The 26686-nt window shown below is 43.9% G+C and overlaps 1 protein-coding gene across 2 annotated transcripts in view; it reads left to right on the forward strand.

Moving 5' to 3' along the window:
• The first annotated feature begins 1448 nt into the window (after window positions 1–1448).
• Window positions 1449–26686, forward strand: part of retreg1 (reticulophagy regulator 1) — a 28570-nt gene continuing 3332 nt past the window's right edge. The window contains exons 1-7 of one of the 2 annotated variants that reach the window (XM_079529997.1): window positions 1449–1557; window positions 4875–4981; window positions 5709–5739; window positions 23605–23722; window positions 24010–24094; window positions 24424–24546; window positions 25872–25942. In XM_079529997.1, the coding sequence (XP_079386123.1) occupies window positions 1550–1557; window positions 4875–4981; window positions 5709–5739; window positions 23605–23722; window positions 24010–24094; window positions 24424–24546; window positions 25872–25942 (543 nt within the window). In that variant the 5' untranslated portion in view covers window positions 1449–1549. Of the gene's footprint in view, window positions 1558–4874; window positions 4982–5708; window positions 5740–17656; window positions 17840–23604; window positions 23723–24009; window positions 24095–24423; window positions 24547–25871; window positions 25943–26686 lie in introns of those variants that run through there. The other variant, XM_079529998.1, reaches the window with a different exon arrangement.

Genomic DNA, 26686 nt, shown 5'->3' on the forward strand with positions numbered 1-26686 from the left:
GTTACCCAGCCGTCTCAGTGCCTGTGCCAGGTCTTTCGCTCCTCTGCGGAACTCAGACTTCGCCACAACGTCGCAGGCTGCCTCGTAGCACTTGCTGCTGGCAAACAGCTGGTGCTCCGCGTCCGTCGTGATGGTGGCCAGGTCCACGGCCGCGCCGCCAAAAGCCTGGCAGCTGCTGCCGCTCTCGTGGTGGCGCAGGCTGTGCAGGATCAGACGGTCCTCTCTGGGCTGGTAGGCATACTCCTCCAGATGGGCCTTTGTGGTCTGGTAGCTGTACTCCTCCAGGTGGGCCTCCCTGCTGCTGGCGTTCTGTGCCAGCAGCAGCTGGATGTCCCAGCGACAGGCACTGGTAGTGGAACAGCAGCAGCGCCTGCTGGGGATGATGCTGTCATTGCTTGCGGAGCAAAAGGCATCATAGCAATGCAGGGCCAGTTTGATGCAGCGCACGTCCGTATTTGCGCATGTTGGTGGCCGTGCCGTATAGGACGTAGTACGCCTTGGAGGCCTTCAGGAAGAGCTGGAGCTTCAAGCTGTGCTGCCAGGAGCCAGGGACCAGTGGTCTCCGTTACTCCCTTTGGCAGTCCCCAGGGTGGTCCCGGACCACCCTGGGGACCACCACGGGGACCACCCCGGAGCCAGGGACCACCCCGGGGACTCGGAGCACATTGGGGACCACTGCCTCCCTGATGGACCCCGCTCGGCGGCCCCATCGCCGTTCATACTGTAGGCTAGTAGTAGGAGAGATAACAGGTAAACGTTGATCAAAATAACAATTCTTCTACATTCTGTAATTGTGTAGACTTTGTAAATTAACTGATGCAGATGTTTACCAATAATTTAACTGTTGAGAGCGTAAAACATTTTACACTCTCAAGAGTTAAATCTATAAGCGTCCATTTGGTTACCAGCTCTCCATCATTTAGCTGGGGACCATGGAACCCCCTCTGACCACTGGTCTAGGGCTCTAGGCCAGGGAGGCTAAGTTTGTAAGTGACAGTATTCAACGGGTAACCAATCTCGGTGTGACACCACACCAGACACACGTCCACGGTGACGGTCCACGGAAGGAACGGGAGTTGCCACTGAGCCGAGTCAGTCAAAATTGCAGAAAGTGCCGTTCCGTGGATGCGGCGTCATGCAGAGATTGGCGACCCGTTCAATTCTGTCACATTCAAATTAAATTTCAAACGTCGACGCGTTTCACAGTTTCACCCACCAGCTCCTCGTGAATTGAATCGACAGAATTCTATGGGTCACCTATCTCGGCATAACACCACCACCACCACCACACCGTGACGGAACGGGGAGTTGCTGCTGTGCCAGGCCGGGCTGAGACACTTTCAGACGGGGTGGAAGGTGGTTTGTTAACTGGTACCCGGACCAGAGGGGACCCCAGGCTGCAGGAACAACAACAACAATGGAGCAGGGACACCCTCCATGCCCGCGGTGGTGGTGGCGCTTGCCGACATGTTGGTGTCGCATCCAGAGGAGGCTCGTCAACTGGGACAGACCGTGTAGGACCTGCACCCTGCTGACTGTCACCATCCAGATGATATGGTGAGACACCATGACTCATGAGTCATGACGCAGTCATATTTATAAAATATGATTGTAGTTTAAAAAATATTTTCTACATTATGTTTGAATGATTATGGACCACAATAGAAAATAGCCTTTGGCTTTTACAGTAGCCTATGTGATAGGCTACGTTTTTTAATTAATGTTGGCTACTGCTTTTAAACTGTCAATAAAAATAAATACATCAGTTAATTTATATTATAATAACTAGTAGGCCTATAATATATGATAACATCTATAAAGATTAGAGTCTATAATAGTCTATAAGCTATAATTAATAATATATATCCAATTCAAAGATGCTTTGTTGGCATGAGGGGGTTGGGGGGTGTAGACAAACGTTTAAATATGGAGATACAAGCTTCTGCCCAACAGCAACATAATCCTGTATATCTCTGTCAAAAGAACAGCACTCAGGCCAAAATGGCAATACACCAGTGGAGATTGCATAGGCCTACTATACTATTCAAATAAATAATTGCATTCATGAATAGTTTATATTGAAGCGTATTTTCAATTAGTCTTTTGTACACAAACTATATCATAGTTGTAGGCTAGGTCTCAGACTCTCAGTACGCAGCGGAATACATAATATGCAAAGTTTGTATCAATATTTTGTTTATTGTGTGCCGTTTCTATTTCACCACAAGGATCAGAAAGCTTTACTTTTTTATTTCTGCTTTAATCAACATCAAACAAACCATGGATTTGACACATTGTGATTGGTTGTTCAGTAACAGGGGTGTCCCAGTCTCTCCAGCTCATACCTTTTCAGGCCAGGATACCAATTTAATCACTTCCAATTAATTAGTGTATCCTGTATGAGGTTACTCTCTTTCTCTCTCTCTCTCTCTCCTGAAATTAGTATCCCAAACTGAAAATGTATTTTTCTTTAAAGAGCTGGAGAGACTGTTACTGAACAAAGTAAACACTCTAGTCTACAGCAATGATTTCTATCACGATATAGGCCTAGAGCTATTTAACACTTATTTTTTGGCACTTATAACACAGGTTTTACAGGGTCGGAAATCAGAACCTGTAAAGAGTCTAGACTCTGACATTTATTTTTTATTTTTTATTTTACAGTCATAAATCGAGCCTTGGATAGTTAGGTTAATCTGAGATATTTTGTATTTTTTGTTATTTTAATCAGAGAGATACCCCCTGTTACTGCAATGATTATTATCACAATATAAAGCTATTTAGTACTAATTTTAATCACTTACACTAACTTTAAAGTGGCACTATGCCATTTTGTTTTATGAATACAATGTAATTTTGTCTAATCTGTATGGTAGAGTATGTTAATAGAATATAATTTATAGGCAGACATTATCTGGGTGGTTGTATCTTGTCTCTCTGCTCTTCTATTGAGACATTTAGATCTTGTCAAAGGTCATGTCTCACCTAGACACGGGATCTGAGTCTGACACGAATTCTGACCTGGTGGCCAAGATTCAATTGATCCCCTTGAGCAAGCAGGCTCAATGGTAAAAAATGTCAGCACGTGCACAGGAAACCAAGTTGAAAATCCAGGGTAGAAGAGGAAAGTTGCATAGTGCTGCTTCAATGTGTGCAGTGAGGTAACGGCACTAAAGGCTAATCTATGTGGACCAGAGGGTCGCGTTTAACCTCTACATTACAACGCTGTTTCTCAACCTCGGATATCCATTTGGTTCCATTTGTACACTTTCAGAGTTAAATTATCAGCACTGAGGATTTTACAGTGTAGTTCTCAACCTTTTCAGTCCGTGACCCCCCAAATAATTGTATTTGAACTGGGGCCCCCCACCCCGATAAGCACTTGGAATTTAGGAGTTGAGGCATTATACATGACTACAGTTTGACTCTACAGAGTCTACAGATACATATTATCATGACAATAGCAGATCTACAAGCTTGCAAATCAGCTGTTTTATTGTTGCCTCTTTCTTATATTATAATACAATTTGGCCAATGTTTGACCAGTTTTATAGGATAATTGGTTGATAACCTTTTTTTGTGACCAACCTTTTATTTTATTTTATCTCTTTAAAAGAACCCCGGGTTAGCACAGACAATTCAGGAGAGGGAAACAACAGTGATGTATAGCCTACGTATAACATAATACATGTTTCCTTTTCTTGCAAAACAAATAAAATGGAACCAAAACAAAACTTTTGATGCAGTAATGTTATTTTTCATTCTTTATGATGTATTAAAAATCTGCTATTTTCCGTTTTTTAATATTTTATTCATGGAAATGATTTCATTTATTTATTTCATTTATGAAATACTTTTGAATAAGTCACAACTTCAAAAGTCACAACTTTTGAATGGTTCAAAAGATTTAATATATATATATATTTTACTTTGTGCCGCGAGCTTGTATTAAAGATTTTCAGGTGGTGGTCCTTGGCATAATACATAATACATGTTTCCTTTTCTTGCAAAACAAATAAAATGGAACCAAAACAAAACTTTTGATGCAGTAATGTTATTTTTCATTCTTTATGATGTATTCAAAATCTGCTATTTTCAGTTTTTTTTATATTTTATTCATGGAAATGATTTTATTTATTTATTTCATTTATGAAATACTTTTGAATAAGTCACAACTTCAAAAGTCACAACTTTTGAATGGTTCAAAAGATTTAATATATATATATATTTTAAATCTTAACAATAATGTTTTTTTAATGCATGAAATGAAAAAAGGGGATATTTAGCTGCGGAGAAAATTATTATTATGAGGATCAGCTTGGCGCATTCGGCCCCCCCTACCCCCTCGGTGTCACTGCTGCTACTCGCGACCCGACCCCTAAAAATTGGTCCGCGGGCCACTGGAACCAGTGCATTACAACATACAGTACATACTGTAGGTCTTATTAGGATCAGTGTACAGATTAGCCTGGCATCTGGCCAAAGTTAATTAAGATCACTAAGGACCAGGCTGTAAACAAGAGCACAGAGCTGCTACAAACAGTGGGCCATGTGAACTCTACAGCAGTAGTTCCCACAACTTTTTGTGCCAAGGACCACCACCTGAAAATCTTTAGTACAAGCTCGCGGCACAAAGTGACGCGCTGTGAGCTTGTAGATCTACTATATAAATAGGCCTACCGTATATGCTGAGGCGGTTATAATCGGCAATGCATCGCTGCTAAAACCAGTTCAACTCACCGTCGTGTGACGCAAGCTGATGGTCACACTGAATAGCCATTCGTTCTCTCTCTCTCTCTCTCTCTCTCTCTCTCTCTCTCTCTCTCTCTCTCTCTATCTCTCTCTCTCTTTCTCTCTCTGTTTGGTGTTTGCAGGTTTGTTGCCTTCACCTGGTACAGACTCTACTGTGCGCTGTGTGTCTCTCTGGCTGTGATGGTCGTCTTTCTGGAGCTTAAAGATGTCGCTCTGTCCACTTCCAAAGGTATCGTCATACTTGATATTTTTCATTTCATTTTTCATTTGTGTTCAGAGTTCCGACCCACTGCTTGGGAAACAGTGGTCATTAAGATCTCCCGCCATGAAACAGCCCTGGAGGTGCCTGAACGTGGGCCCATGAAACTGCCCTGGAGGTGCCTGAACGTGGGCCCATGAAACAGCCCTGGAGTTGCCTGAACGTGGGCCCATGAAACAGCCCTGGAGGTGCCTGAACGTGGGCCCATGAAACAGCCCTGGAGGTGCCTGAACGTGGGCCCATGAAACAGCCCTGGAGGTGCCTGAACGTGGGCCCATGAAACAGCCCTGGAGGTGCCTGAACGTGGGCCCACGAAACAGCCCTGGAGGTGCCTGAGCGTGGGCCCATGAAACAGCCCTGGAGGTGCCTGAACGTGGGACCATGAAACAGCCCTGTAGGTGCCTGAACGTGGGCCCATGAAACAGCCCCTGGAGGTGCCTGAACGTGGGCCCATGAAACAGCCCTGGAGGTGCCTGAACGTGGGCCCATGAAACAGCCCTGGAGGTGCCTGGATGTGGGCCCATGCCTTTAGGCTCAACCGTTCTCCTATATGGCAGTGAATGCTTGAACCTGAAGCCAACCCCGCAGAAGTCTCTAGACGGGTGCTACACCAGAATGCTGCATGCAGTACTTAATAACACGTTATAATGTTGTATAAACATGACAATAAAATAATACATGTCTTATCTTCTTACAGGGGCTCACCTATGGCGGCAGTTGACTGCAAGGTAGGGTGTGTGTGTGTGTGTGTGTGTGTGTGTGTGTGTGTGTGTGTGTGTGTGTGTGTGTGTGTGTGTGCATTTGGGCCTTTATTTGGGCGTGCACAAATGTGGCCTGTCAGAGCAAATGCTATCACATTGGGGACATAATTGACGTTCCTGATTGGATATTAGTGAATGTCATAGTGTTGTAGGGGTTAGCGTTAGGCCAAGGAGATATGGAATCTCTGTGTAATTCCCGTCCCGACATCATGTGATATGCCATCACACCACCACATAGGGTTGATTGACCGCACATGGTTGGCTAATCCGATCCCAGCTCAAGGATGTTGATGATGTCAATGCATGGGTAGCCGATTTACGGATGGATGGCAGTGGTGGAAAGTAACAAGTACATTTACTTAGGTTGTATTACATACTGATAATAAAGTATTCAATCAATCAATATACCTAAATATCGAATCCTAAACACAACTCCTAAACCTAAATGTATATGTATAATCCTAACCCTAACCACTAAACCTAAACTCTAAATGTTTCATAACAAAACAAGGATTTATCTTGTCATGACTAGGAAAATTGTCCTCACAATGTGTATTTCTTAGATCTACTTCTGAGGGGCATGTGTCCCTCACAAGTAGAGTAATAGGCTACGCACGCACGCACGCACGCACGCACGCACGCACGCACGCACGCACGCACGCACGCACGCACGCACAAAGCATTGAAATGTGGCAGACAGTCAGGTCACGCATATCTCTCTGATTAACATAGCAAATAGAAGAAGACAAGAGTGTGAAATATTTCCGATTATCCTCCCTCTCCAAGACCAAATGAAAATGTTACAAATGCCAGGGTCTGATCCAGGGCTGTCCCAATTATGACATTTTATTTTATTTGACGTATACTGTAATTGACACTCAAATAATTGCGATTAACGATTTAATTGTGTTTCTGTCGTTGAATAAAAAGCCCCCAAAAATATCTTAAAAAACAGAAATTACATTTCTGTTTGGCTTTCAGGCTTCGTCTACAAAAGGTGCCCAGGGCACATATGACAAATAACATACATGATTTAATAACATTTTACTTTGATAGTTGATCTACAAGCGACACCTTTTGAGCTTGTAGATCTGGTATTTGTACTGTTTTTGAAAATGTTTAATATATGAACCTTGTTTTCAACATGGAAATAATTCTGATGATTATGCAAAAATAATAGCGATTATAAGAACAACAACACAAAAAACATTGCATGGATAATAATTGTGACAGGCATAGCCTATGGAAGACCATGACTTTTTGATGTCAAGGACCCTCTTGTAGATCGGTTATTTTCAAATAGTCAAGGTTTAAAATGTCTAAACACATTTTGATGCTATTTCACTGGGACCCCCTGGAACCCCCTGGAACCCCCTCACGTACCCCTGGTACTCACATACCCCACATTTTGAGAATCACTGGTCTCTAGACTATTTGAGGAAATGAGTTCTTGTTACCTGCCCTTTAAAGTCCTCAAGAGTTAAAGGTGGTGTAAGTCAGTGGTTGTCAAACCTTTTCATGGACCCCCACATTGATATGATGAAAATATGCATGGTTTATGTGCCAGGGACCCCCAGAAAAGGAAAGTTATGTATAAATAAATTATTCACAATTTTCCACATCTTCGAAATGTTTTTCAAAAATTGGAAACGATTGACGATTATGCAAAAATAACTGAGATTAGGTGATTATGTAATAATTGTGACAGGTCTAGAGACGAGGAGACTCGTTCGCCACTGAGACTATATCTGTCAGTGTCATGATCTGTAATTTGAGCAGAGGAGGGCTGCCTCTGAGTGAGTTGATATTAGCTTCTCACCACTAGGCGGCAATGTTTCTTCAGTGTGTTGTCCATATGGCATTATTCAGTTGAACTGACATTCATTTATCCAGACAGACAGACAGACAGACAGACAGACAGACAGACAGACAGACAGACAGACAGACAGTAGGAAAGCTGAGAGGGAGACAGTTACAGTTTATCTAAGGTAAATGTCCTGTGGCAGCTATACTGATGCAATTCTTTATTTTTTTTCCTTTATTTTATTAATCCGCAATATCGCGTTCATAATTGCTTTATATAGATATGAAACGGCACCATTAAAAAACGACTTTTAGCCCTGGTAACGCCCTGCTCACCCCAGCCCGTACGGGACCTGCTCGCACATGCGAGACTATACTGTTTGTATTGCTGTTTTGGCCGATAACCGATATAAACCGATGTCGATATGATCTCATTCTGTTTCAAAAAAATATATAATTTTGTCCATTCTGAAAAAGGCATATGAACACTGAATTTGAAAAAGCAATGCCTGTTATTGAATTGTTGGGCCATATCCCACCATAAACAGCTTGAATATAGTAATTTTATTTAAAAATGTTCCAACTTGTTGAGCCTTTTGAAAGCTTTCCCAGAAAGATGATAAAATCTGCAGCATTTCATCATCACAAAAGGCTTTTTCAGTCTTTTTGTTTTTTCCTCAAAAAAAATATTATAAAATAAAATAGTGGCTATTTTGAGATCGGTTCAATACCGATATTGCACTTGAAGGCCAACATTGGCCCATACCAATATGATGACCGATTAATTGCCCATCCATAATCTTTAGTGTTTTTTTGGGGTCATCTCTTCCAATTTCACATGTTCATCATGCCTGTATATCTCTCTCAGAAATATGTCTTCTGTTTACCAAAGTGCTGGAGAGACATGCAAGGAAAGACCCCCCTGTTTCTGAGCAGTCACTCTATCTATACTATAGCATTGAGTACTACGGGAACATTCATGAAGCCATTTGACACTTATTTTAGCCATACACTTATTGATTGATTGATTGATTGAAGAAGTTATTAACAGTTTGCAGAATTACAGTACATTTCAAGCACAAACTCAATACAAAGGCTGTTAACTGTGAGTGGATGACCCAATTAAGCATTACACTTGTTTCCAATAGGGTCCACCATGTTCAAATCATCAAAACATTTAGAGACGTACAAATAGACACTTCTATAGACAGAACAGGAATTCATCATAAAGGAGGTAAAAAGGGAAAAGAAACATATACAGTGAGGGAAAAAAAGGGGTGGGCGGTGGGGGGGATTCACGTTCAGCTCCGTTAATTTGTTTGTTTTCCTTGGAGGAGCTGCGTTGGGTCCCCAAGTCGGCTCCGTGGCCGTACCTTGAGTTGGCTGTGTGGCCGTGACCGTGCCCCCACCCCCGGTAATTCCCATCTTTTGGTTCTGATGTTAAATCTTATACCTGCTGTTTTAAAAGCAAGAATTGCATCAATTAAAACACCAGCTGCCTTATTATATCTGCAGAATTGTGCTATGAAATGTACGCATGTGTGCAGTATAAATAAAAGTGACGCGTGGTAACTGGGTAATGTCTACTGTCCACATGGCTGTCGTTCATTTCCATATGCAGGTGTGGCTGTCCTTTAATTTGCGCATGCATAAATCCCCCACACAGCCCCCCAAAAGAGGACATGTCCGGGTAAAAGTGGATGTATGGTCTGTCTGTCTGCCTTTCTGCCTGTCTGCCTGTCTGTCTGTCTGTGTGTGCGTGTGTGCGTGCGTGCGTGTGCACGTATTATCCCTTAACGATGTTAAAAAGTAGTTGGACCCGTTAGCCGCGTCCCGTTCGTATGACCGTCGCTGTCTTTGACTTTATTAAGTTTCATCAAAGTAGTGTCGGATGGTTTCATTGGTTAGACTTCATGCCGTTCAGCTAGCATCCCGTTGGCCGTGTCGTTCAGCTAGCATCCCACGGCTGAGAGGTCGACTAGAGGCAAAAAGTGGCTGGTTGCCTAGAGACGAGGCAGCCAATACGGCTGGCAAAAGGCAAAGCGATCGTTCATAAACCAGCTGGTAAAACGTTTCAGAGTCACAAGGTTAGACTGGGCTCTTGTTAATACCTCTACCCCCTATTGTGTGTGTGTGTGTGTGTGTGTGTGTGTGTGTGTGTGTGTGTGTGTGTGTGTGTGTGTGTGTGTGTGTGTGTGCTCCATTTGGCTGACACCCCCAGCGTCCCCACTCAAGTCAGAGTGTCCAAATGGAACCAAATGTGTACCTTCTCTCAGAGTTAGACTTATACTGAGGATTTTACAGTCTAGATTGAGGTCCCAGAGATGGTATGAAATGGGGTGGGGGTCTGTGGTCTGATGCATACCATACTGGGGGTCTTTGAAATTGAATGGCTGACCTAGAAACGCAAAGATAATTTCATGTGGGTGGGTGTTTGTACAACTAACGCTTGCGTGCCTGGTGGGGTGTTGAAGCATAACTGAAGCCCCTAAACAGCCCCACAGCTGTTTGGGGTGGTGGGAGTGAGGTGTGTGCGTTTGATACACCGGTGAACAGGTTCACGTGAGGCCTAAACTGGACCAGGACAACTGATTACTGACCTTTAATAAAGTGGTTCTCAAAGTGGGGTCTGGGGACCCCCAGGGGTCCCTAGTAGCCCTGGTCCAGAGCGTTAGTGAGTTCTCTCCTAACACCCTGACAGGTGCTGCTCTGCTGTCTCCGTCTTTAGTAAAATAAATAAAATAAAACTACTTCGCTACTCACCATCACCTTGTTTTGTGTTGTTGAAAGTCCATGCTCCAGGGTGGTGGGAAGCCTCTCGGGACCCCATCTTCTCTGTATAATACATGTTTTTTGGGGGCAGAAAATAAAATATGTCCGCCGGATGAAAATACATCCACAGATTTGGTCAATATTACCACTGACCGGAGAATACACTTTCAACAACACAAAACAGCTTTTGTTTGGGTGAGTAACAAAGTAGTTTTGTTTTTTCACCACCAGTATTTTAACCACTTTATCGGACAAGATCAGACGTGTTCGGGGCGGTATGTCCACAAGCACTTTGTGCTGCGCTGCGAGCTTGTACATCTGCTGTATTTGAACATTATTTGAAATTTGAAATTAATATAAATGTTTTCTTATGGGGATCCCTCTGGCACACAACATATTTTCAGATGGGTGTCCGCAGCCCCATATCAATATAACCAACAACGTATCAATTTGGGGGTTGTTTTGTTGAGAACACTGAAGCCACTTCAGTGTGCCTCAAATGTCCTCGATCAGCAGCACTGATGTGAACCCACAAGCTCGGATGTCCTGGAACAGAGCCAGCCGCCAAGTTGTGATGTCCTGGAACGCAGTCATCTATCTCTCTATGCCACTATTCTCTCTATCCTTGCTATCCTCTGTTTTGATCGAGGATAACCAGTCCTACATTTAGCTGGCGGAAAAAGTGGGTGCTCAAAATGTGGGTGCTTCGCCAAGTTCCCATGCTCTGGAGGGGCGGCCACAGTGCTCCTCCCATGCTCTGGAGGGGCGGCCATAGTGCTCCTCATAGCGGACACAGTCGGCTTCCGCTGGCTGGTGCTTGGATGTTAATTTTGTCTACTTAAACTATGGCGAAATTCTTTTGTCTTCCCTTTTTCACTGACAAAAATGAAATTAAAATGAAATTAAAACTATGCTATGATGATTAAAACTAGGACAACATTTGACAATTTTGTCAACAAATAAAAAACTATACTAACATTTTAGAGAGGGACTAGATTTTGTCCAAACATTACACAAATCGGTACACATTTTCTCTATAGTCATGTGATCAAGACTGATCTGTTCGGTTTTTAATATTCCATCCTGATTGCCAAATTCCCAACATTGCTGACCCACAATAATCTGACCTGGCGGGGACCTATCTGAGAAGCACTTTTTCTACTTGTTTTCTCCTACTCTGCCTTTGTCTGTCTTTAAGTTGCCTCTCTCTATATCCCCATATTCTCTCTGTCTCTCAATAATGTCTCTCTCTCTCTCTCTCTCTCTCTCTCTCTCTCTCTCTCTCTCTCTCTCTCTCTCTCTCTCGCTCTCTCTCTCTCTCTCTCTCTAAATTCAATTAAATAGGGCTTTATTGGCATGAGAAAAAATTGGCATGTTTACATTGTGCTCTCTCTCTGTCTCTGTCCCTCTGTCTCTCTGTCTCTCTCTCTGTCTATCTCTCTCTCTCTCTCTCTCTCTCTCTCTCTCTCTCTCTCTCTATCTCTCTCTGTCTCTCTCTCTTATGGCATCTGACAGTGAGACAGGATTGTGTCGCTGCTCACCTGCTGGTGTCCATCAGAGATGCATTGTGGGTAATTGTGAGACAGGCTTTCCGGAGTCTCGGATAAAGCCTTGTGGGAGATTAGCCGACCCAGAATGCCGCCTGACAGCTGTGTGTGTGTGTGTGTGTGTGTGTGTGTGTGTGTGCGTGTGTGTACGTACAGTACAGTACAGTACAGTACAGTACAGTACAGTACAGTACAGTACAGTACAGTACAGTACAGTACAGTACAGTACAGTACAGTACAGTACAGTACAGTACAGTACAGTATGTGTGAGGCAGTGGTGGAAATTTACAAGTAGCAATACCACAACACAGAACATATTTTTCCTATATATGTGTGTGTGGACTCACACACACATATATATATGGAAAATAATTTAAAATAGTTTAAAATCATTTTATAAGTGATTTTGGTCGAAAACATTACCAACATCTTCCGCGGCACCTTGGACTGGGCTCATATCTGGCAGGCACCCTAAGGCAAGGGTTCTCAACCATTTCAGGCCCTCAAAATAATCCTATTTGAACTGAGAACACCCCCTGGGGACTGAGAACACCCCCTGGGGGGTCCCGACCCCCAGGTTGAGAACCACTGTCCCATAGGGTGCCACAGCACTCCCTTTGAGAAACCCTGCTCTGGTAATGAACTATTACAACACGACTGTTGTCAGCCATAACAACATGTTGAAAACATTACACAAGTTACACAACAACTACTGTTTCACACTGACGGACAACGTGTCGCTTTCTGGTGACAAATAAGAGGACAGCTGTCACACAGACGTCACCTACATGTGTGTTTGTACTGGTGTTACTTCCCAGACCTTTTTATCCCCCTTATGTTAACCCATTTTGGGCGGGATCCCCTTTTGGTGTTAGCATTATGTTATGCTTTAGCTATTGAAAAATAGCAGATCTACAAGCTCATAGCGCGCCACCGAGTGGCGCGCTACGAGTTTGTTGGTCTGCTATTTTAGAAAAATTGAAGAACGACTGACATAGAAACATAGCTTTTTCAGAAAACTGTCAGGATTTAGAAGACATTTTTAGAATCTGATCTCAGGTCAGAATGGGTTAAGTGGTGAGCAGAGAACATTGGAACTGAAACACTATAAAACTAGAAACGGTGTGGTTGCCTCCATCGCACCAACGCCGTTGGACACTCGGCGAATCCACCCGGAGACGTTGCGTTGGAGGCCAAGGCCATGAATCCACCCGGAGACGTTGCGTGGGAGGCCAAGGCCATGAAGCAACATGCCAATCAAGTTTGGTGCTGATCGGATCCTGATCGGTTTGTGACATATGCCATTTAGAAATAGGTCCATCCCACTCATTTTACAAGCCAATTAAATTGTCACATCACCCCTGAGATCATTTGTAAATATTTAGAAGGGGATTCCCCCAGAATATTGTTTTTGCCCCTCCTATAAACAGTTATAGTGTTTAATGTTTGTGTTGTCTGACCACAAACATTAAATGCCATTGACAATGGATGGAGAATTTGTGTCTGAGCAAATCGGCATATGTATGTCGGTGGGAACCCTTGGCCAATAAGGGACCACCATTCTTGATGATGATGATGTACGATGATTAGAGCGCCCCTCACTTCACACGGGTGTGATTTTTTACTCAACAAACACTATGGCAATGATTACAACGGTATCACAATATAGTGCTTTAACCTTTTAACAAAAACTTAAAACCTTTTTGTTTGAACCACCAAAATAATATCACTTACTCAGTAGCGATACCACAATGTTTACATTTGCTGTTAACTAACTCTTAACTCTTGTATTCAAAATGTTAATGAGTATAGGTATGGCATCAAAATAGTGCCAAAAGTGCCAACAGTTTGTCAAGTGCCAATTCAAAATCTTTTGAAAATAGTCAGCAGTGCACACAAAAAAAGAAAAATAAATAATTTGACACATTGCTTTACATCTGTAAATCTGTGATGTGACAATAAAGCTATAGCTAATTCTGATAATTACATAATATTCACTATTAATTAGCCTAATTCCTTCTTTCCTCTCCTGCACTGTAACTACTGTGGCAGCCTTTATTATTGCACTCTGTGTTGTGCAATAAAGTAAGCTTACTAGGAACTTCTATAGGAAGCAACGCAATAAGAAGTGACTGTGTGTGTGGTACTGTTTATGTCCTGTATTCTCTGTGTGTGTGTGTGTGTGTGTGTGTGTGTGTGTGTGTGTGTGTGCGTGCGTGCGTGCGTGCGTGCGTGTGTGTGTGACAGACAGAATGACAAAGCTGTTTCTCGACTCCCGGAACTGCCTGGGTAGTTGCATTACATAATTTAGCCAATCCAGACACTTGACACACAGGGGCTGGGGGTGTGGCTCAAAGGGCCAGTTCTCATTGGCCTGGGGCAACAACAAATAAAGATGATGTCACTTTTCTATTTCTCATTTCTGATCAGAGTGTCTGTCTGTCTGTCTGTCTGTCGATCTATTGATCTGTCGATTATGTATTTTAGATTGTCATAGTGTGGATGGTGACAGCGTTGCTTAGTGTCTATGTTCTATAAACACTGGTAAATAATACTATGGTGTTTATCGTGTTTATGGAACGTTGTGTTTACCTGACAGAGCTCTGCAGCAACCAAACTCATGTTAGCAACCACAGAAATGTACGTTTGCGCAACTTCTGAGAAAGTGAGAGTACAGACCAGTCCTGTGTGTGTGTGTGTGTGTGTGTGTGTGTGTGTGTGTGTGTGTGTGTGTGTGTGTGTGTGTGTGCGCGCGCACACGTGTGTGTGTGTGTGTGTGTGTGTGTGTGTGTGCGCGCACACGTGTGTGTGTCTGTGCGTGTGTGCACACCTCTGAGACTAAACAACAGCATCAGCAATTAAATATGAGGCAAGGAACACCACCTTCCAGCCTAGTCTTCTGCACCACCCCTCTTAAGAACTCTAAAATAATTGTACCCAGGTACGGTCTCCCACGTGGAATGCCAACATCTTAACCACTAAGCCAAGGGGATATCCCTATGACTCAGGGGAGATGTTAGACTTTTTAGGCCATCAGGCTGAGGCCGCTACACTCACCACCCTTTTGACCTCCTCCCACAGGAAAACCACCCGGGAATATACCCTTGGTCTCCCACATGGAAAGCCAAACACTAGTCAAAGGTAATTGCCTATGGCTCGGGGGAGATATTAGACCTTTGAGGCCATCAGGCTGAGGCTGTGAGCCATTTAGCATTCAGAGAATGTGGAATTGTTGTCTGGCTACGCAAGACTATAGCCTCTTTGTGACGGCAGCAGCGTCGCTCCTCAAGGCCAGGTTGTCTGTCAGCATCACTCCAAGAAGGAATTCTGGTACTTGTTACCCTCTTGTCTCCACAGCTGAGAGTCCAGGCACCGTTATGCCCTTTTCACCACGTGTGGCGTGGATGGTTCAAGGTCCTCTAGTCTACACCACTGTTCTGTTTCCCAAACAGTGGGACGGGACCCGTTTGTGGGTCTCGGACCATTTTCACCACGTGTGGCGTGGATGGTTCAAGGTCCTCTAGTCTACACCACTGTTCTGTTTCCCAAACAGTGGGACGGGACCCGTTTGTGGTTCACGGACCAATCTTTATGGGTCACGACTTGAGTAAAAATGCTGTTTTGTTTCCTACAACAGAATTTTTTTTTAATTTAAATTCCTCTCCCCCCCCACCTTTTTAAAAATAGTTTATATTTTTTAAAACAAACAAACAAACACTTGTAAGAAATTCCATAAAAAAGTAGTGAAACTAGCCAATGTAGCTCTACATGTATACCAAGGAACTTGAACTTGGCGACCTTCTCCACTGCCATCGTTGGCTACTACATTAGCAGCAGCCGGTTTGGCATTACGTGTGACATACACCATACTGTATGTCTTTTATATCTGTGCATCTATTATTATTATTATTATTATTCTATATCTGTACAGTATATCACTCTCACACATCAACACCTCGACCTTGAGTCAGGAGATGAAACAATATAGCAGCAGACAGACAGACATACACCCCCCCTCCCATCAGCACCCCCCCCCCCCCATCATTTAAGGACAGCAACTAAGTACATTTACTATCTCAGTACAATTTTACTTTACTTGAGTATTTACATTTATTTCTATACTTCTATACTCCACTACAAATTATTGTACTTTTCATGCGACTGCAGTTATTTGAAAACTTAAGTTACTAGTTACTTTGTATAATTTAGATTAATATAGCGAAAACATAACTTTATGTTTTCGCTATATTATATATTATATTTCGCCAATTTAGCCCTGTTTTATATGTATATTTGAAAATGTCAGATCTATACGCATACAGCGCGTCACGTTGTGGATCTGACATCTTTTTTTTGAGTGATGCAACCACTCCAAGGAACAGCAATGTCCGTGTTCACCCACCTAAATGGACACATTTTGAAAACCTTTACTTGAAGTATGTCGCCTCTGTCGGGTGGAAACCTCATATGTCCAAAACTGTTACTTTTCAGGATTCAAATAAAAAAATTGCTAAAAGAATTGGCAGATCAACAAGCACAAAACATGTCGCTTCGTGCCGCGTTTCAAGCTTGTAGATCTGCTATGTTGTAGACTTTAGTGCAATGCTGCATGATCAAGTAGGGCGTTCATTTACAAAAAAACAATACATGGAGATAAGAGGTTTCTGCCTGACAGCAACAAGGGTTCCCCAAAAGGCGGCCCGCGAAGCGCCCCCTTGTGGCCCCTGGAAGAATTTCCCCCCAAAAAACTTAAATGGCATAAATGGCATTTAATGGGGGTCAGTAGCCTTTGCATGTCAAACTGGGCATCCTTCAAATTAAAAGATGAGAATCCCTGCCATATCTTTTCAAATGGGGTCTTGCCCTGAAAAAGAATACATTTTACACTCTCAGATCTATAAGGGTCCATTTGGTTACCAACTCTCCGTCATTTAGCTGGAGACCACCATGAACCCCCTCAAGGACCACTGGTGGTCCCCGGACCACTGGTTGAGAACAACTGTTCTACATCTATTCTAAGCTTAATTAATTAAGCTTAAAAAATAAAACCCCCAATTTTTCATGTGTGCGGACTCGGCACCCACCCTAGTCAAGATATGGCCCTCGAGGAAAATGAATTGGGGAACCAAAAGCCTATATACTTTTGGCGTAAACTATAGTCAAGTTGAGAATACAGGTGTTTAACTTGTAACAGAGTAACATTGTAGTATTTCTACTTTTCAAAACATCCGAGTATTTCCTCCATCAGTGTTGATTTCGTCGACGGAAAATGTTCGTCGACTATACCCTTTTCACTGACAAAAAACTAAAAAAAAGTAGGTACAACGACTAAAACTATAGGACTAAATGTATTGACAATTTCGTTTAACAAAAACTAGGCTAACTGTTTCCATCTTCCTGAAGGCGGCCTCCCTCCATTCTGACAACAACCCCACCCGAGTCGACCCGACATCACAAGGGGGTGATGAAGTAGGCCAGGGTGGGGTGGGGGGGCATCGGGGGGTGGTTGGGTGACGGGGGTGTGTTTCTGTCCTCCTGAAGCCCAGCATGCGTCCTGGTAGAATGCTGTGTGACCGGCTCTATTTTTAGCCGGGTGCCCCTTTGCTTGAAATACTCCACACCTCCAGCCAAGCTCCCACTGAAGATAAACACTAGCTCTGCTCTCTCCTCTCGCGCCGTGTGTGTGTACTCTATGCGTGTGTGCTGTGATACGTATTAAGAAACAAAACAAATCAAAAAACATAGTCAGACGTGACCCGGACCGGATAGGACCGCCCCGGAACGCACCAGAACCCTCCTTCAACCTCTCCCGCTTGGCCCGGACAAAGAAATTCCCCAAAAAGTGTTGTGTCATTGTATACATCTTCTACTGTGTTAGAGATCTGTGGAGAAGGACCCCCCAAAGCTCTCTGGATGTCCCCTGAAGCTCACGGCGCAGCAGTAAGGTATGGAAATATCTGAAAGTAGTAGTTCACCCCAAAAAATGACTTGTTTTCTATCAAGTGCACACCTTGAATTCATGGAGCTTTTTTTTTCCTGCATTCCTAGCTCATTAAGACCTGAGGCTGTGATTTAAAAAAAAGTCTTCTAACAGTTTTCTGAAAAATCTGTTTCTATGTCAGTGGTTCTCAAACTTTTTCATGCCAAGGAGCCCCACAATTATATATACCGTATTTGGCCGCCAACCCCCATAACAAAATATTTAGTTCCCGGCTTTTATTTTAATTCAAAATGTTCGCTTTAAAAATGTGCTTATTCAAAGGTTTGAACAAATGTACACTAACTTGCATATACATATTCCTAAGCCGATAATTTGATGACCGACTCGAAGAGTCTTCTACTGACCGATGATCCGGTCATCAAATTATTGGCTCATGAATGCAACAAAACCAAAGAAATCTCCATGAATTCAAGGCTTCGTAGGGTGTGTAATTGATAGAAAATAAGATTTTTTGGGGGGGTACGGTGTACCTGGTTCTCAATAGTGAGGGTCTGGGGGAGTGGACCCACAGGGATCCTGGTTCTCAATAGTGAGGGTCTGGGGGACCCACAGGGATCCTTCAATAGTGAGGGTCTGGGGGACCGGACCCACAGGGATCCTTCAATAGTGAGGGTCTGGGGGACCGGACCCACAGGGATCCTTCAATAGTGAGGGTCTGGGGGACCGGACCCACAGGGATCCTTCAATAGTGAGGGTCTGGGGGACCGGACCCACAGGGATCCTTCAATAGTGAGGGTCTGGGGGACCGGACCCACAGGGATCCTTCAATAGTGAGGGTCTGGGGGACCCACAGGGATCCTTCAATAGTGAGGGTCTGGGGGACCGGACCCACAGGGATCCTTCAATAGTGAGGGTCTGGGGGACCGGACCCACAGGGATCCTTGAGAGTGTTCCGGGCCCGGGGGTTTTCTATTCATGGAATTTATGAAAAAAGCTTTTGGGAATGTTTTTTGATGTTTTGAAATAACAATAATAATAATACCGAAAAACAAAATGTAGGAAACCAAAAATAAAGGCACCCATGAAAATGAGTCCGTGACCCCACAAATGGGTTCTGAGTCCTGTGATTGGGAACGACCCATCTAAACTTTTGAATTTGTGCTGGTGAAGTCGTTTGGCTGAAATCAAGTCGAGTCACTAGCATGGTACAGGGAACGGGACATCAGGCTTCTTTCTTGGAAAGCAGCAGACATACATACGGTACATTCGCTCGCGTCATACTCAGAGTAAATAAGACTGTCATGTAATACTCTGAGTAAATAGCACTGTCATCTAATATGGCTTGTAGCTGTTGGCTTGGAGATGGTTGGTCTGGCCGGCTTGAAGTGGACTTCTAATGGCCCATGTATGCTCCAGCGTATGACGGTATGGCTTGCTGTAAATAGCAGATCTTTGAAGGCATACAGTAGTACAGTGTATACAACTGTGTTTACATAACGAAACAATACATTTGACCCATCATTTGGATCAACCACTGGAGTAGGGTGGTGCTGTTTACCTGCAGAAACACTGTATTGTGGTGTTTTCACCCGGACAGGACAGGGCGTTCTTGGGCTACCAAAACAAACAGCGTAAACACCAACACACAGCGAGAGGGCAGCGTGTTTCTGCTGCTAAACACTGTTACATACAGTATATACCTTTGAGCTTACAATAAAGTACAAAACTGACTGGCTTCGTACAGATAGACAGTGAATTAGACTAGAGACTAGGCTTGGTTGTATCGTTTTAGTAGTGTCGTTCAGGCCCAGGCGGTGGCGTAACCGTCTGGGCACCAGACTGGTAATCCAGTCGCAGTGTGCCGCGGGTTCGACTCCCGAGCCCGACACGGCCTTTACTGCATGTCTTCCCCCATCTCTCTCCCGTTTCCTGTCAGCGTACTGTCTGTCCCTTCGAAAACCAATAAAAGGCGTAAGCCGCAAAAAATATCTTAAAAAAAAAAAAGTAGTGTCGTTCATAACACAACACGAGGATGTGTGTGACCCTGGCCCTATTCGCTTCAGGCGGCCCCCGATTTGATTCCCAGGGCCCTTCCCGGTTGCTCACTGAAGTGTCCTCGAGTTCCTGATTCCTGCCGAACGCACTTTATGTTCCTCCGTTGACTTGCACACACAGAGGGCTGTACGTAAACATATTTACCGTCTGCCTCTGTCACCATGTGAACAGGCTGCCGGGCGTGTTTTTGCCGCCGTTCCTCACATTGTTTGTGTGTGTCTATTTTTAAAGCTTGTTAGAGGCTCAGACATGCTGCTGCCTGCCGCTGTTGTTGTTCCAGCGATTACCTCCCGTCTGTCTGTCCATCTGTCAGTCAGTATGTCCGTCCGTCTGGCCTTCCAACAGCTGCCGTAGAGGCATGAAGGATGTCGAGCTCATCCAAGAGTTCATCTCCCCAAATTCAACCAAATATATCCTTTTCCATAAAAAAGAAATAGACCAAAGTGAGGCCGAACATTATGTTATATTTGCGGGATATAGTGGAATAAGTGGATAGGTCATTTTGATACAGTGGATAGGTCATTTAGAAACAGGACGCTGTTTGCTTTGTTCGACCAAGTGTCATCTGAAGCAAATAAGCCTTTCCACTTCTAGAAAATAGTAAGTAAGTCGGAGGGGCTTATTGTCGGTATCAGCAACAGCAAGAGCTGTTTGACAATGTTCTAGCTAGACAGACAGACAGACAGACAGACAGACAGACAGACAGACAGACAGACAGACAGACAGACAGACAGCAACCTGTCTATTTTCAGTAGTTTGGGTCCCAGGCAAACGTCTAATCTCTATTTTGCGTCTCGACCTGAAAAGTTTGGAAACCACTGAGCTACACAACTACACAATACAGTACAACAACACGCGTGCATCCGTGTGTGTGTGCCTGTGTGTGCCTGTGTGTGCCTGTGCGTGTGTACGTGTGTGCAAAAGAAAAGCTGCAAATGACATCACTCAAGGATCACTTCCGGTTGCCGTGTGGCGTCCCGTGCAGTGAGTCGTGGGCCAAGTTGCGACACTGACACGGCAAAGCGTTGAAGCGTTGAGAGTGCTGGCACAGGGACAGACCGCTTTGGAATGCACACACACACACACACACACACACACACACACACACACACACACACACACACACACACACACACACACACACACACACACACACACACGCCAGGTGAGATGATCCTCAGTCACATCCATCACAGAGCAAAACAGAGGCCTGTATTCAAACATAATATGTGACTAAATTTGACTGAGGGACTGCCATTGGATTATTTTGAATTTTCGTTTTTTCATGTCATATGAAAGCAGGGAATGATAGCTTCAAACAGAGATTGACGCAAACAAGCCTGCATGTGTGTGTGTGTGTATGGGGGGAGGGGGCATTTCAGTGTCTTGCTCAAGAACACAACAGGACACAGCTGTTCAGGAACACACACACACACACACACACACACACACACACACACACACACACACACACACACACAGGTATCAAACCTGTGACTTCGTTCTTCTCTTCCACCAACCCCCCCCCCCCCCCGCCGCTCTCTTTCTCTTTCTCTCTGGCTGGCAACCATTCCTTGGAGCTGAGTCAGAAGTCATAAAAGGTGATACAGTTGTCACCTCCCTCACCCACCCACCCAAAGGGTGTCACATGGGTGTTGGGTTATTATTCCACACAGCTTGAACTCACCTCACCTGAACATGCATGGAACCATTAAAAGCAGGAAAGCATCCATGTCACCTTAGATGTTCACCACAGTAGCCATTATTTTATACGTCGGATAGCAGATCTACAAGCTCACTCAGTGGTTACAAGCTCACTTTGTGCCGCGCTATTAGCTTGTAGATATGCTATGTTTTGAAAAATCGTGGAGAATAGGAGACAGAGAGGCCGCCCGGGAAACAGTTCCCGGTTCAATCCCCAGATCCACCTGACTGTATGTCCAAGTGTCCTTGATCAAGACACTGTGAACCCCCAACAATTCCTGTTCACATAATGGATGGGTGAATGTGATAGTATACTGTAAAGTGCTTTGGAGAAAGGAATACACCATTTATCTATACAGTATATTGTATGGATGGACGGACGGACGGACGGACGGACGGACGGGACGGACGGACAGACAGACAGACAGACAGATGTGGGATGAGTTTGTACGTATGTGTGTGTGTGTGTGTGTGTGTGTGTGTGTGTGTGTGTGTGTGTGTGTGTGTGTGTGTGTGTGTGTGCGTGCGTGCGTGCGTGCGTGCGTGCGTGCGTGCGTGCGTGCGTGCGTGCGTGCGTGCGTGCGTGCGTGCGTGCGTGCGCGTGCGTGCGTGTGTTGTCCCCCATGTTGTCTCACCTTACAATGAACTTAGATCCTGTGTGTATTTACAGCACCTCAACAGTGTTTACAGCTGCTGTACTGTGTGTGAGCCAAGCACACAGAACTAGCATATGTACAGTACGTGTACGTATGTACTGTAGGGACATGTATGTGTGTATGTCATCAAGTCAGCTGGGAGCCTTAAAGCTTAAATGTCAAAGAGGTGGGCTTGTGATCTTGTGACTTGCGTGTGCCCTCTCCACTCACTTACAGTAGATCACGGGAATGCTGGTCAAGCCTTCGCTAAAACACCCTGGAGAGCGCTCCACAGGTCCTACACGTCCTAGACTCTTCTCCCTTCCCTAAAACACCCTGGACTACGCTTCACACGTCCTAGACTCTTCTTCCTTCAATTAAACACCTTGTACTACGCTTCACACGTCCTAGACTCTTCTCCCTCCCCTAAAACACCCTGGACTACGCTTCACACGTCCTAGACTCTTCTTCCTTCCCTAAAACACCCTGGACTACGCTCCACACGTCCTAGACTCTTCTCCCTTCCATAAAACACCATTGACAACGCTCCACGCGTCCTAGACTGTTCTCCCTTCCCTAAAACACCCTTGACAACACTCCATGCATCCTAGACTCTTCTCCCTTTCCTAAAACACCCTGGACGACGCTCCACGCGTCCTACACTCTTCCTCCCCCTCTTCACTCCACCACACCCCCTAGCACTCATCTGTCCTTCCTATCCCTTCTGGTCACTTTTTGAAATATGGGAAACACTGGTTTAGACAGATGCATTGTTGACCTGGCATCCTATAGTTTCAAATGCAGAATGTTATTGATAGCATATTGTTGCCGCCATAGAGCTATGCTAGGTTTTTGATGCTTTGGTATAGTTTATTTGATGCACTACTGTTCTCTCTGCACTCTAATTACAGTGTTTACTCTGTTTATGCTGATCTCACACACTTCTTGTGGATGAAGGGCGTCTGCTAAATGCCCAATTGTAAATGATAAATTGTGTTGCTGCAGGGCCTGTAAGAGAGAGAGAGAGGGAGAGAGAGAGAGAGAGAGGAGAGAGAGAGAGAGAGAGAGAGAGAGAGAGAGAGAGAGAGAGAGAGAGAGAGAGAGAGATTGAATAGATGAATGAACATTGTGTGCAATTAGCCAATTTCTATCTGCCGTCCGCATTTTCCCACATTAACACATTAATACGTGTGATCAACAAATACAATTAGACCTAGCTGTATTTACAGAGGGAACGGCAGCAGTGTATGATCCCTCATTTCAACAAAATAATAATAAAAAAACAAAAAATAATCTGTCCTAGTTGAGGCCAACCGACTAAACTCTCTGTTATAGTTCATGGTTTGGGGTGTGTTTGTTTTGTGTCTCTCTCCAGCTGGGAGCTCATGGATTCGGGTCAGGACAGCAGGTCCAGTCTTGGACCAGAGATCAGTGAGTCGTTCAGATCGTTCCTACAGGAAACCTCGTCCTTCAAACAGCAGAACCCTGGCAAGGTCAATATCTACCACTTTATTCTTCTTCTTCTTCTTCTAACGTTGCTGTCGGGCAGAAACCTTGTATCTCCATGTTTCAACTTCTTATGTTTAATGGACCAAATGGACGGGTCCATATTTGTACACTCTCAGACTCAAAAAAGTTTGAGAAGCTCCACAAGCTTAAGATAAAATCGTTATAAGAATCATAATAAAAAGGGGACAAGGTTTCCATCCGACAACAACCATATTATATTATATTATCTTTATTATTATGTAATGAGATGTTTCCTTCTTCCTGGTTTTAGTTTTGCTTGCTGGTCTGCAGTGTGTGCACCTTCTTTGCTGTCTTAGGACGCTACATTCCTGGATTCATTATCACCTGCATTTTAGGTACGTGTTCTGTTCATATTTTTGATGTAGACAAACTGGCACTGAGACGTCTTGTGTTATTAAACTTCTGCTTAGAAACATTTTTCAAATCCATGGCTGAAATCAAAATGTCTTTATAGGAATAAGATACGTGTACGCATAAGCATAGTATATTTTATCAAAGACACTAGTGTCAAAGACACTATCATGTTTTGATTTAGATTCTTGTTCATTTCCATATAAAAGTATATATTTTTCCCCCCATTTTTGTCTTTTGTCACATATTTTAACATTGTATGTGTGCAAATAAAACTAAACTGAACTAATGTCCTACACAATGTGGGCTACAGTTCTGGGGGTATTCCTGTGGCCCCTCATCTCCTCCCCTGAGTTCCTCATGTGGCTGAAGCCAGTTCTGCAGAAGCTGGACTTCGGCGTTGGGGACTTCCTTCACAGGATCAAAGAGAATCACGGTAAACTTATAGTAGCTTATCATAAAATACGCACGCACGCACGCACGCACGCACGCACGCACGCACGCACGCACGCACGCACGCACGCACGCACGCACGCACGCACGCACGCACACACACACACACACACACACACACACAGAGAAACAGAAAATGCATCAGTCTAACCACTGAATAAGTCCATTATACTTAGTAAAATGGACAGTTTCAGTTAAACTGTACTTAGTGCGTTCTTTTTCAGCCTACAGTACACCAAGTTCACCAAAAATAGCAGATGTACAAGTTCACAACACGTCACGTTGATTTTCAGGCTGCATATAGTGGCCTGAAAATAGTTATGGTAAAAAGGCATAACAAATCCAAGTCTAGACACTCATTACACCCTGAAGAAGGCACAAGCTGACACTGTATTTTAATGTCTCTAGCCCAAATACAATAACTTTTACCTATAAAAGTTACTATTCAGGGAATGAAAAAAAATAATAACCTGTGTTCAAATGGTTATTATTTTGTTTCCCAGTGCTTATTATGTAGTCACAAGCTTGTTAATACTTCATTGGTTCAATATTCACTTTCAACATTCTCTGAAAATAACTAAAATAGCCAAACAGAAAATAATAATAACTAGAGAAAGTGCCCCTCAGGGCACAGGTCTCCACCAGGCCAGGTCAGGTTGTGGCCTCCTGGTGGCGCTATAATAGGCTAATGTGAAAAGGGTGCCATTTGTTCTTACACACCATTGATAGCAATTGGATGATTTGAGGCATTTTGTTCCAAAAATGTGTTTTGCAAAAATCCACCGATATAACAGGCCAATGTGAAAAGGGTGGGATATATTCCTATTATATTAGACTTGTAGATATGCTAGGAATATATCCCACCCTTTTCACAGTCTAGTAGGAAAGTCTGTGAAAGTCTGTGTAAATTGCATGCTGCGTTCATGATTTGAGGCGTTTTGTTTCAAAAGGGCCAATCCTGCAAACTTTGTAAGCCTATGTTAGCCAATTAGGATGGAATATGAAATATCGGACAGATCTATCTTGAACACATGACTATAGAGATAGTGTAAAACGATTTGCGGGATTTTTGGACCGAATCTGGGCAGAGGTTCATCGTTGGCATCCTGGGAGTGTGTGTGCAAAATTTGGCATCGTCCGGGTTAAAGGTGCCGGAGATTAGCTGTGCACAGACGGACGGACGGAGTGCAAAACATACTCTCTCCCCATGCTTCGGCCTGGTGGAGACAATGATGTGATGGACTGATGGTGGGCACAATACAATAAACATTACAATTACAAACGAGATATATCCTGTTTTGTGTGCAGAGAAGCGACTCCTCCAGTCTCAGGGTGAGAAGGAGAACATAGAAGAAGACCTCTCCTCCATGTTCCCTAAGGTAAGATGGAGCTCCTCACATGTTTCTACCCCTTGAATCCTATAGCGCAGTCCTTCTCAAACTTTTACATTTTGAGGACAGTAATTCTGACTCATAACTCTGACAGTATACTATACACGGACATTCGGCAAAAACAGCAACTCTACAAGCTCACAGTGCTATGCGTTGTGTGCTTGTAGATGGGCTATTTCCCGGTGAAGAGGTTTGGTGTGTAGAGGGAAATACTATAGGATCTAGTATAGAGCCCTGGGAAGTATATCAGCCTTTAAATGGTTAAAGTTCTCGTTCACCATGATTGATACAGTACATTTGGAATCTTGGTCCATCATTATTATTATTATTATTTTATTGATGAAACTAGCAATATTTCTTGAACTGGTTGGCTGTAAGTGGAACAACTAAGCATAATTTTAGAATGATAATACATTTAACATATTATGCTAATTGTTTAGGAAACGCTTGTAGGCTAACAGGGGGGGCTACAGGCATAAGTTCCGACATACTAACAGTCCGACAGTCATTAGTCCGACACCCTACCCCAAACACTAACCTAACCCTAACCGCAAGCACGACACAACGCATGTCGGACCAATGCATGTCGGGAGCAACGGGTGATTTGCGCACTTTTGGTGCGCACCACTACGGGGGACTCCTTTCACAATGTTTCACAAATTTGGCCTAAACTTGGCCTAACAGACTTTTTTCGTTTTTTTCTCTACTCCCTGTGGAGCTTTCTCTGTTGAC

Source organism: Electrona antarctica (assembly GCF_951216825.1).
Source record: "Electrona antarctica genome assembly, chromosome: 19".
NCBI classification, from domain to species: Eukaryota; Metazoa; Chordata; class Actinopteri; order Myctophiformes; family Myctophidae; genus Electrona; species Electrona antarctica.